General features: G+C 38.2%; 2 protein-coding genes across 2 annotated transcripts; one reads left to right on the top strand and one right to left on the bottom strand.

The window, feature by feature from the left end:
- Positions 1-1,271: 1,271 nt before the first annotated feature.
- LOC113675643 (polyglutamine-binding protein 1) lies at positions 1,272-9,609 on the bottom strand. The gene is made up of 9 exons (XM_089206740.1): positions 9,458-9,609; positions 9,214-9,350; positions 8,765-8,820; positions 7,950-8,008; positions 7,260-7,310; positions 5,757-5,869; positions 4,956-5,004; positions 4,591-4,666; positions 1,272-2,130 (listed from the first exon to the last, which is right to left on the bottom strand). The coding sequence occupies exons 1-9, from the start codon at positions 9,513-9,515 to the stop codon at positions 1,965-1,967; spliced, it is 765 nt and encodes a 254-aa protein (XP_089062866.1). The 5' UTR covers positions 9,516-9,609; the 3' UTR covers positions 1,272-1,964.
- Positions 9,610-9,631: 22 nt separating this feature from the next.
- LOC113675642 (uridine 5'-monophosphate synthase-like) lies at positions 9,632-11,925 on the top strand. The gene has a single exon (XM_027192232.2). The coding sequence runs from the start codon at positions 9,657-9,659 to the stop codon at positions 11,076-11,078; it is 1,422 nt and encodes a 473-aa protein (XP_027048033.2). The 5' UTR covers positions 9,632-9,656; the 3' UTR covers positions 11,079-11,925.
- The last annotated feature ends 1,257 nt before the right edge of the window (positions 11,926-13,182 follow it).

Here is a 13,182-nt window from a genome sequence, read left to right as displayed (position 1 = left end):
TTATAGCACATTCGCATAGAGCCAAGAAAAAACCAGTTTACACAGGCCATTTCAGATCGAAGGTTTTTATGTTTATTTTCTACACTGCAAGTGTAGATAGAAAAACCAGTCTTACATTGACTGTTTGAGTTCACCCATGATGTCTTCCATACTTGATCTTACATCAGCATCTTGTTGAAGGCATCTCCGAGAGCTCGAAGCACGCGGTTGGTCACCATAGCAACTTGCTCGTCGCGCCTGTCAGGATCTGGTAGTTCCCGGATGCAAATCTCACGGAGGAGAACTCCAAAACTGTACACATCAACCTTAGCTCGAAAAGAGAACAACAATGAAAATTTGAAAATGCACGAACGCGCCAGCTAGTTTAAATTGCTATATTTTCATTTCTCGTTTTCATCCTCTTTCTATTCTTTTCTTCTTCTGTTTAAGCAGTCTGCTTACGTCAGAGGAATGTTGCCTCATTTCTATGCAAGCATTACACTCATTCAATTTAGCTCAGTAAAGGGAGAAAAAAAAGCTCGACTTCTCTCTGCTGGTTAATCTGTCCAGCGGCATGTTTCCTACAGACTGATATTACGTAAAACACACGACCAGTTTACCAAGGATAAAGGTTCAACTATAGTCAGAGTATCAGACGAGATTTTTTGTCCTGAGCCCTTCACAAATTGATTTTCAATCTTGTTATGAATAAACTTTATAGCAATCACAATCAAACAATTGAGAAATATAACTCCAATATTCAAATTTCAGACATACCTTGACGGTTTGATGCTTAGTGTGCGCTTCGGTATGCGCTTCAGTATGCGGTTCGGTGCACTGTATATCATAGCACCCGGACCAACTGTCATAGTCTGCTGCAAAATATTAGCCGTGCCATAATCTGACACTTTGCCTCGCCATTGTTTAGCTTGTCGCCATAGTGACACATTGGCACGGCTGATGTCGCGGGGAATGATGGGGGATAGTTTCTTGAAGTGTGGGTAGTGTAATACTTAAGCCACATCTAGCCACTTCGTAAACTTTCCTAGTCTGTCTTGCCCCTCGCTCCAAAGATTGAGTACTGACTGGCGGAGACGAATATACTTAACCGAACCCGGTAAAGAATATGATGGCAAAGAAGCCTGTTTACATTAATTACAGACACTAAAAGAGAAAAATATCCGCCGATTGAAATGGATTTTGAAATGACTCGCTTGGTCGATAATTTTCGACTACGGAATATTCATTAATGAAGGGGGAGGCGCGCAATGCATCAAGGGTGAAACTGAGCCTTTAACAAGTTCCCTTCAATTCTTAATTTTTTTTTTGCAATTAAGACTTGCTACACACATTTCAGCATCTCATATTTTGAATAGGCTTTTTCAAATAAAACAGTCGTTCATCTTTAAACCACTGTGTAGAAAGAGTGTAGTAATGTTCACATTCAAACTACTGTTTTAAGATATGTTGCATGCACCCTGCAGACAGATGAAATGAAGAGCCCACATAATTACGAACAATGATTTTTTTCACTAACTTTAATAATTTTAAGTGTTAGTAATATACTGAATAACACTGACAATATTCACTGTGTATGCAATGGCATCTTCTTTGCACTCACAAGAAAGACTTCAAGATTCATTTCTTCCCATTTCTTAGTCATGGCCTCACAGTTTACCTGTGGTTGCTCAAATTTTCTGACTCTGCGCTATTTGGTGAAAATCTCCGTGTGTCATTATTCAAAAAGTTACTAGGCAGTTCTTTGTTGTGGTACTGTTTAAAATACTGTTCAATGTAGTTCTTCCTTTCAGTTCTTCAGTTAAAATCCTAGCGTTTGACTTTCCAAATAAAAGCTACAAAGCAGTGCTTTTACATGGCCCTAACCTTCTAGGGAAAGTCCTAAAACAAAGTTTTCTTCGTGAAAAATGTGTCATGCAACTCCCATGAAAAAAAACTGTTCAACTAAGAAGCACTTTAACTGAGTATTACTCAGCAGTCTCCACAGCACCTTTCTGTGATATTTGCTGATTTGCTCTGAGTACTGCTCCAGGACTGGGATATGGTCGCATTTGAAACAATGGTCCATTAGCAGTTGTATCTACACCTGTTTTTGCCTCTCCCTTCTTGAGTAAACCTGTTGACCATGTTCCCCTGTGGAAAATGTACAGTTATTAGTTTTTACCTTTAACTCCCAAAGGTGAATAACATGCTTTATTATATACTCAACAAAATATCGCGTTTCTGATTGGTCAATGATGAATGCATAAATAGGTTATAGAGTGCAATAGAGGTTATAGAGTGCAATACGGAGAAGTTGCCATGGAAACACCGGGGAAGCGCCAAATTTGAACACCAAATTATAAAAAAATCGAGAATATAATAAATAAAAAATCGTATGAACCTGCTCGTGCATTTCGTGATTTATGGTCACTCGTGATGTTTTGAAAGTTCTCAAATTGCACTCGCCTACGGCTCGTGCAATTTTGAGAACTTTCAAAACATCACTCGTGCCCATAAATCACGAAATGCACTCGCGTTCATACGATTTCCTATACTTATTGTTTTTTTAGAGGGCACGGTAACGAATCCCGCAATCTGATTGGTTCTTTACCCGGTCAGTATTTTCCTATCTCTGCCCACGGGCCACGGTAACGCTTTCGTGAGTCGCCGTGTACATCTCAACTTTCGTTGCCATTTTTCATAAATATACCTCGTTTTGCCCGCTGGGCAGTATTTTTAAGCAAACACATCGGTCACTACCTCAAGCCGACTTATGAATCCTCCTTTCTCTCTCTCAAATCAATTTAGTTGACAAAAAAATATTGGTTTCAGAATGAATTTGTATAGGCAATGGTGTCATTACGTCGGTTGACAAGCGGCCTAAAAACCGTCTGCAATTGATTTTAATCATTCACAAAAAGTACTTAGAAAGTTAAAACGTGAGGTATTTGGTTACAGGTAAACTGAACAATGGAACTTTCATTCATTTAATGTCTGAATTTTCTCAAACAATTTGTTCGTAGTAAAAGAGCGAGCCGAAGTTTTAATTTCAGTTCGACAATAAATATACGCTCCTGGTGAGTCTTTCAAAGTCCGTTCAATTTGGACATTTGGACCATAAATTGCACAACAGAAACTGAAGGAATTTATTGAGAAAAGGCCGCATTAAATCCCCTTGTGTCTCGTTGGAGTGTGCCGTTCGAATTCAGTTTTTGTGGAGGAAAGACCAGATTTACACACGCCGTCGCAGCAAACAAACGAGCAAACTCTCACAACTTCAAAATAAAAAATTTGAATTTACTCACAATTACTTTCCTCGCCGTTTACTTAATGAACAGAGGTAAATCTTCGTACATGAATGAATCGTCGATGAGAGTGAATAATACTTTCCGTTATATCATTGATTGTTTTTCAAGAAAACATTGTCGTGACAGTCCTTGCTAAACTAGTTCCGTTGTTTTTCAAATCTTCTTGCGCTTTTTTTTTCTTACGCGCTCTCTAATTGACAGGTGTCAGATTGTGGCAGATACTTGTAAAAATAATGTTTCAAAGTTTGTTTGGAAGCCTTTTAAATCATCTTTATCGTTACGGAAATGAAAATGTTTCGCTGAGGCATCTCTCTTTAATTTGCATCACCGCTATTTTAACTACCATTTACTCACTCAAAAATTGTTCAGTTTATGGAAGATCTTGCCGTATTTACTGCCCTAAATCATTCGGGTTCTTTTGGAAAGAATTTCGTCAAGTTTAAAAAACAATAAATATGTTATTTACCGGCTAAGGGTCGGTCCGTATGGTGAAAAACTGTGACCTCGGTCTTGAAAATGCTGCCCTCGGCCTACGGCCTCGGGCAGTATTTTCAAGACCTCGGTCACAGTTTTTCACCATACGGACCTCCCAGCCGGCAAATAACATATATTTCTTCTTACACAACAAATACATTATCCAGTGAACAGAGTGTAAGAATTGACATAAGATATCAGCTCAAGCATGTACAAGTTTACCCATCATAATTTGCAGTTAAAGTATTATTTGGGAGTTGCGAGCTGGAGACTGGTGGGAAGTGAACATGTTACTAAGCTAGTACATAGCTGGATAGTAAGAGGAAAGCCACTTACAACAGATCATATTATGTATAATAGCCACAAAAAATAAGTAAACATTTAATCAATTAAATAAAATAATTGTATAACCTTCCCCCATTTACCATAATGATTAAACCTTTAAACTCCCAAGATCTCATTAGCAATTCTCCTAACTGTCTGCTCTACAATTCATATGATGTTACTTTGGAGAATTTGGAATTGGATCAACCAATAATCCCCAAATTGATATTTTTCTATATTCTCATCTCTTGTCTGCTTGATATTATAATTATAGTGTAAGGAGAAATTCTGTCTTGGTCACTAGTGGGACTTAAAAGGTTAAACAATACAGAGAATCATCTCCCATGTAACTTCTCACTCTAGTATCGATACATTATCCAACAAACAGGTTATGAGAATGCTCAAATTGGTCAGTTGGAGGTTAAAAGAAAGTTAAAAAAGAGACTATGGAATGATTATTGTAAGAGTTACAGCATTCAGTCTGCTTTTCGGAGCAAAAAAATACCTTGGAGCATCAGAATAGGCAGCAGGGTCCATCGGGTCGACTTCTTCTGACTTTCTACGTTTTTCAGCCTTTGTATCTACAGAAAATGACAAAAGGAAAATAAAGACAAATGAAAAAAAAAAAAAAAAAAAGGCCTATCACTTCATACATGTAGGTTAACTTGGATCAATATCAGTATCTGGGTAACTGCCCACCGACCCCTCCCCTAACCCAACAACAGTCAATTGATGACAACTTAGGGTTAATGTTGGGTTAGGGGAAGGGTAGGTGGGCAGTTGCCCAGATACTGATATTGATCCGTTAACTTTATTGAATCATCATGTCTGTACAAGTTTGTAAAAGTGCTGCAGAAAGGTATTCATCACCTCTATCAATTTTTCTTTTTACAGCTGCTTCTTGTCGTTTTTGTGAACCCTAAAACAATAATTGAAAATAAAAATGATTATGTGGGAGAGGTAAAATGAAATGCAGCTTTGACAATGAAAGAAGTGATAACAATAATAATAATAATAATAATAATAATAATAAATGCAATTTAACAGGGTTAAAAACAAAGAGCATCAGAGTACTCTAGCAATCAGCAGTTTTCACATATGGGAATGACTCAGAATTCCATCTGCTGTTCATTTGAGGCGTTCTTGCCTGTGCTTTAAGTGTGAACTTGCAGCATTGTTTAGAATGGCAGCTCATCGTCAAGGCAGTTTTTCCCAACCTTCCCTCCCTTTTTCCACTGTGATGGGTACTTATTTCCCTCTCCTGGGTGGGAGCTCATGGCTGAGTTGCCAGGATATGCCAGCCATGGGAACAGTCTCCACCTAGGAACTGGCTGCCAATAGTGGAAGCTCCTGGATGTCTCAGGCACCCAACCTCCATTAGTGATGCAGTCGTTACTAATAATAATAATAATAATAATAATAATAATAATAATAATAATAACAACAATAATCCTCATCATCATCATCTTAATTAGCCACACCCCCATATTCATATTTGAGGCCAACATTCAAGGCTTAATGCATATGCAAGTCCCAGTATCCTTACATGTTACAAAACCTAGAGGAAGCTACAAAGTTCATTGGCAATATTATTGGCCTTTAATGGAGCTTTCTGAGCTTTTTATGAATAAAAATTTACACAGGGATGTATTTTCTAATTTGTTTTATAACCTTCATAAGACTGGGATGTTTGCCAATACTCAGCACTTGTTCCTTATCTTGTTCCGTGTCCACCCCTGGTGGGGCAAGGATTTCTCTGTTGGCTTGAACTTCTGATTGGGCCTCTGAAAAATATCATCAAGTCAGGTCATTAATGAAGGCCTTGACCTGTTACATCCTAACATCAGTATGGATAATCTCCATGCTATTCTCTATATATTTCCTAAGGTGCTGACAAGGAGAATTTGTTTTATCAATCAAGAGCCTCTTTGGTTGGTGATCATTTCCTCGCTTTAGGTATGATTCAGAGGTGATATTAAAAGGGGACATTCCACGGCGTCTTCTTTTGAATTTATATCATACACTTATTTCTCCTTATTTAAATTATGGTATCTGTGCATGGGGCAACTGTCCACAGACCTACCTCAATAAGATACTTGTTCTGCAAAAATGTGCTCGGCGTTTGATTTATTTTTCTAAACCCAGAGACCATGCAATCCCTTTTTTTATTGAATCAAACTGCCTTCCTTTGCAGTCTTTGTTCTTTCAACAGTTAAGCTATTTAATGTATGACATTCATGCTAAGACAGCTCCTAAAAGTCTTCTCGATAAGTTTGCGAAAATCAATACAGAACATCATTATAATACGCGATTATCTGCAAAAGAATGCTTCTCTGTCAAATTCTCTAGAACTGAAAAAATGAAAAAATCTTTTACTAGAATCGGTGTGTCTATTTGGAATTCTATTCCACTTTCTGTTAAGACTCTCAACGTTTCTAATTTTCGTAAAAAAATTAAATCACTACTCCTTAATGTTCTAGGTAATGAAGATAATTATTTGAATTTTAAGTTTTTAATAGAATATTTTGTGAAGTTAACCTGATATATTGTATATACCTCTAGTTGTAATTTTAGTCTTTTTCAAATAACAAAATCCCTTGTACTTGAATTTATATGTAAGGTGTTTCTTTCTGTATGTTTTTGTATTTCTTCTTTTCTTTTTTCTTATGTAATTTAATAACGCCTTTAGTTAAAGTCTTGTCCTGCCTAGATTAGCATTGTAGCTATTTGCAGGACATGAAGTTTTGTAAACCTTATATTTCTTTAAATAAATACATGAAATGCCTTCCTGGGGAAATAAATTGCCACTCACTCTGAGGGGTTAAAGGGGTTTCAACAGTATTTCATACCACATGGGTCATGTGAGAGGGAATATTTTCTTCACAGTTATTGAACAAACTGAGACAACACAAACTGAAGTAATTCCAGAGTACTGCACAAAGAGCATCCTGGCTTACAAAGCGAATATCATTTCACATAATTTGTAAGTACACATTAACAAATAGCCTGAAGTCACGAGAAAGTTAATTTGTGATTTTATTGCAAAGAGTAACTGACAATGTAAAATGACCTAAAACCTTTAGGCAATTAAGTAGACATAAATTGATTGCCTGTCAAGAAAAGGAAGCAATCGTAAAAAACGAACTTAATTTAATACACATAAATAGTAATGACCTTTTTGTTTGTCCAGTACAGATGAAGGGAGAGTTACATCTGCCTCAGGATCTGAAGAAGAGGTGTTAAGACTAAATTGTCAGTACTACACTTCAACAGAGGGTGCTAAATTCTTCTACAAGAAATCATTTTTAAAAATTCCTTACGTCACATACTAATGACCACAAATGAGCACAAAGATTCATCTAATGAATTGATTCAAAATTCTGAGAAACACATTTGTACAAAAAATATATCATTATAATTATACTATATTGTTCCTCAATGGTAGATCAGTGAGAGACATTGTAGCCTATTGGTTAGTGCACTGGACTCTGGGCTGAGAGGTGTAGGTTCGGACCTGGCTAAGTCAATGTGTTACATTCTTGGGCAAAACACTTTACTCTCACAGTGCCTCTCCCCCCCCAGGATTGCAAATGGGTACTGGTGAATTGTCCAGGAACCTGGTGAAATGCTGGGGGGGGGGACCTTGCAATGGACTGGCATCCCATCCAGAAGGGAGTGGTGATACTTTTAGTTGCTGCTACATAGAAACCAAGTTAAGCTCCAACTAGGTGAGTCAATAGGCTTCAGTACAGACTTTACCTTAACCCACAAGTAGATCAACTACCAATTTCCTCCAGAATTTCCCTCAGCTGTATAATTATGTGCCATAATGATGACAGACTAATAAGTAACACAAACTCTCACCTAATGGGTGAAGCCATGACACTTGATTTGTAAGAGTGTTCCAATAGTACCTGGATCCACTATAAAAGTAAATCAAAAGAATTCAATTTACCTTAAACTCATCATCTTTCTTACTCTATTTAGAAAACATGACTCTACTGACATATTGCTGATCCTAGCAGTATGCAGGATGTCTGTCATATATCAACTTTGTAATGGGCCTCGCTCGCCAGAGAGTCTGTGGCTCAGTGGCAGAGCATCAGAGAGCCGAGCACAAAGGTCTGAGGTTTGATTCCTCATGGGGACTCAGAATTTTTTTCTTCATCCCATGCTTGTGACTAGATGAAAAAACATCTTTAACTATTACTTTACCTTAAAACTTACATCTTCCTTAATTGGTTTACAAATTAAAAGAATTTAGCCAAGTGATTAGGTACAGTAAATGCTGTGTATAATTTAAGAGACCAAAGCATTTGATTTTGGAATTGTAGTTTTAAGACCTTGTGCACATACTTCCATAAATTGACTTTAGAAAGCAATTTCCTCATCCTGTTTAATAAGATCAAAGGTCGTTGTAGGGCAGGTAACCTTGTTGTTTCTTCAAATAGACAAAGCAGCTTTTTAGCCACACACAGCACAAGGAATGTCTTGCATAAACAATGCTAATTTTTTTCCACTATTATCAGTATTACTGGGATCAGAACAGCACTGCTCTGCTTTTTTAGAGGGCTCAGACACAAGAGCAATGAATTAGTTGAATCAACTAAAATATTATCCAGAACATTAACAGGAATGATTTTTTTCTCAAAGTAAAAATATCTGCTGAGTTGCTTTACCTATTGGGATCAGGTACCAGGTACCATCCAACAGGTAATGGTACAATACTGTAATCCTGACAATGATAAAACAATGAAATAATAATAAATCAATAATTTGTATTTACAAAGCACAGCTTAAGAGTGACTAACATCTAATTTCTCATCACAATATCACCTATGAATCATGCATTAAGGTCATGATAATATAGCAAATGATTACCAACTAAAGAAGCTATTGATTGTTAAACATATTCTCCTTCTCAGAACATTAGAAAATGTTTTAAGAACAGTATGGAGAATATGCATAATGATGTTAGTTGCCATCGCTGACAACATTTAATTTCAGGATTATGTACCCTCCACTGGCCAATCAAACAAGACAGTCAATAGCTACTCTGAAAACTCTTTAATGTTTCCTGAATCCAGCACGTAGCTAATCCAGCTGGGCAGAACCGTTTAACTCTCACCTTTACTTGGGGAGCAATTGCATTTTCACCATATCTCTTACGACAATATTCCACACATGAGTGATACGGGTTTGATGTGTTTGGACAGCCTTTAACAGGTCCATCTACTCCACTTGGTTCATCTGCTTTTTCTTTATCTACATTGTAACAACAACAACAAAGTCTCACTCTCAAACTAGACACGCTTCTTTCTTGACATTAACAAAATCGAAAACCCAAATACATCCTTTTAAGATCACTTTACCTTTATGAATTATCCCTCTCTTTGCAAGACGAGCTTGAAGAGCCGGAGGAAGAGGCATTTTCGAACTATTTACCGAATGACACGATCTCAGACCGAAGCAAAGGAAAGCACATTTTCAATATGGCGGTATTGAGCCTGCGATCCCTTTATTGTACAACCGCTACTACCAGTCCCACGTGAATGTTCTCGAGATTTTATCATGGCGTGCGAGAAGGAAAATCTGATCGAGAAGTTACACGATATTCAGGCCATAAAATTTGGTGATTTCACCTTGAAAAGCGGAATACAATCCCCAGTGTATGTTGACTTGCGTGTGATCGTCTCTTATCCGGAAATTCTGAGGCAAATCAGTGGTATGTTATGGGATGTTGCTGCCTCATCGCGAGCAAAATTTTCTGTAATTTGCGGCGTTCCTTACACCGCTTTACCGATTGCGTCTGCTATCTCAGTTGGCCAAAATGTCCCGATGGTGATGAGAAGAAAAGAAGCTAAATCATATGGAACGAAGAGGCTGATCGAGGGTGTTTTTACTCCGAAGAGTAATTGTTTGGTAATCGAAGATGTAGTCACTAGTGGCTCGAGTGTTCTTGAAACTGTAGAAGCCCTTGCTTCGGTAGAGCTTGTCGTTTCGGACGCTGTAGTTTTGTTAGATCGCTTTCAAGGCGGAAAGGAGATGCTACAATTTCAGGGTGTTAAGCTTCATAGTCTTCTAACGCTCCCTGAAGTTCTTGAAGTGCTTTTGGCAAAGGGAAAAGTTGGTCAAGAAATGGCGGGAAAAGTTAGTGAATTTCTGTCAACAAACACGTTTACACCAGCAGCAGTTGCCAAAGTACCGGCCAAACCGGGAAGTAAACTTAGCTTCGAAGCAAGGGCGCAGATTGCAAGTAATTCAGTCACCAAAAAGTTATTTGAGGTAATGCATATCAAGAAATCAAACCTGGCAGTCTCTGTTGATTTCACCAGCTGTGATAAAGTTTTGAGTCTTGTTGACAAGATTGGGCCCCATGTTTGCATCGTGAAAACACACGTTGACATTCTGGAAGATTTCACCCCAGAATTTGCCAAATCACTTCAAATGCTTGCTGCAAAGCACAACGTTTTGATCTTTGAAGATAGGAAGTTTGCTGATATTGGCAACACCGTCAAGAATCAGTACTCCAAAGGGTTGTATCATATTGCAGAATGGGCAGATCTGGTTAATGCACATGTAGTTCCTGGGGATGGTGTGATTAATGGCCTCAAAGAAGTTGGTTTGCCACTTGGAAAGGCATGTCTGCTGATTGGAGAAATGAGCTCCAAGGGAACATTGGCTACTGGGGAATACACAAAGGCAGCTGCAGACATGGCACAGGCTCACAAAGACTTTGTCATGGGATTCATTAGCTTGTCATGTTTGGTCAATGATCCTCAGTTTATTCATATGACCCCTGGGGTACAACTTAGTGCCGGAGGAGATAACCTTGGCCAACAGTACCTCACCCCTGAAGAAGTCATTCTAAACCGAGGCAGTGATGTTATAATTGTTGGAAGAGGTATCTACCAGGCTGAGGATCCTGTTAAGGCAGCAGCTCAATATAAAGAAGCAGCATATGCAGCTTATGTGCGAAGAACTGAAACTTAATGATTAGTTGGTGACATTGGAATTTGTTACTCAGTGGTTATGTTCAGAAGCAAAGCCTGTCACTAGTGGCAATCAATCAACTTAAATTATGAATTTTACATCAAATCTCGTTCTATTTTCAATGACCTTTTTTGTATCTTTGAAATTACTGGCATGATACACACCATTGATCATAGTGTTAGTTGCACAGTTTAGAAGTATATCCACAAAATATTGTTAGGTAGGTCTCAACTTTGATCCAATAATAAGGCACAATAATAACTTCTCTTCACAAGTGCTTCATTTTCCCAAACAAGCAAGCAAAGAGCTATTTGGTTCGTAATATGCAATTGCAAGAATTTTTGTGTTAGTCAAATAATAATAGAAACCCATGGATGTGACAAGAAGTGTGTGTGTTTCAGGGGGGGAGCAGTGCTCGGTCCAGACCCTCTCTCTTTTTTTACCTGCCACTACAGTCACATGTTTTCATAGATTATGCCATAAATGAAAGGCTTGTCATTACAATACAATACAATACAACAACTTTTATTTCAACACGATGGTGATTAAAGCGTTGCCGCTTATGGGGTCGTGCATTTAAACTAAAACCTAAGGAATAAAAATATATTAAAATCGTCTCAATAATATAAAAAATCGTTATCATTATTGTGAGGCATTGTTTGCGGAGATTCCGCCTGAAAGTCTAAGTTACGTAATTTGTTCGATTTGGAGGCCATTCTTGTATAGTTCTTGACATTGGATGTGTTTGCGAGATCCGGGGTAAGGAGATTCCACACAATAGAAGCCCTAAATGCTATTGAATTTTTCATAAAATATGTATTAAAGCGTGGCACTGTTACTGTGTTCGGGAACTTTACCTGGATCCATGCAGCTTCAAGGTTGTCGTTAATTAAATCCTTGCAGTGTGTCGCCTTAAGGTGTTCAGAGTAGTATAAAATACAACCTCCTTTGCATTTAGGTCTATCTCGGCGAATGAATTTTAGCCCGTCAATGTGTAGATCTTGATCTCTGTCAGACGAATTTAAATGGGTCTCGGTGATAGCGAGAATATCAAATCCAAAAATTGTCTGTAGTACTCGCAGTTCTGCGACTTTGTTGCGTAGACTGCAGATATTTAGATTGGCTACCTTCAAGTCTTTAGGTGAGATATTAATTTCTCTGGCAATTTCAAGCAATTGATCACTGTTAGAGTCGGTTTGTGATGATTCGTTGTAAGGTGGATCCGTTCTCACTGTAGAGTTAAAAGATTCTTCTGACAGAGAAGCAAAAGGAAGCTCGTTGAAATCGAGCGAAATGTCTTGCAAACAGACAGGGCATTTCCAGATCATTGCTGCGGTCCTCTGAATTAGTTTGAAGTCCTTGGGCGTAACATTACCGCACTTGATGTGGTACTTGAGATCACAAGTGTTGCACGTGAGCGTTCTGTGGTTTTGAGCGATGGTTCTTGAGCACTTAGGACAGCTTTGTTTGTTCGAGGTTGGTCCGGGATTTTCAGCGATATCTCCACTAATAATTAAGCGAGATATTTGAAATGTTGAAGCCGAGTTGGGATATCGGCTCACTCTGGCTCTTAGATAGCCTTTTACCCGGTAAACTTTAGAATCATGGCGGCAGTTGTCCCACGCTGGGTCAAGAATGAAATATGCCGTTAGCACTTCCACAGGTTGACCATGCATGCCGAACTTCAGATTAGGCGTTGTAGTGGGGCAAAACCCGTCCTCGAAACTTAATCTTCCAGCGCTGAGAATGATACCCAGGAGCAAAAGAGCAATAACGCGAGAGCTGTCCGCCATATTGGTTCGTATCATCTTTCATCATTATTGGTTTAAGAAAAACTTCCATTTACTAGGGCACGTGAAAAATGAACATTTACATAGTCATGGTAATTACATTTCATGGTGAACCAATATGTAAAGTTCTACAGCTTGTAGAGGCAATGGAGTGTGTAATTATCTGTGGCAATTGATCATTAAATACAGGAGCAACACATAAATGTGCATTTCACAATTTCTTTAAGAGTGATTAGGGACATAATGCTGTATAATGGCTGGACAGAAGACAAGAAGAGATTTCACAAATGCAAAGAAGAAACAGATGTCACAAT

The sequence above is a fragment of the Pocillopora damicornis genome, chromosome 5 (genome assembly GCF_964200805.1).
Source record: "Pocillopora damicornis chromosome 5, jaPocDami1.2, whole genome shotgun sequence".
Taxonomy (NCBI): Eukaryota; Metazoa; Cnidaria; class Anthozoa; order Scleractinia; family Pocilloporidae; genus Pocillopora; species Pocillopora damicornis.
The sequence above is the reverse complement of the archived record's forward strand: the minus strand, read 5'-3'. Positions and strand labels throughout refer to the sequence as shown.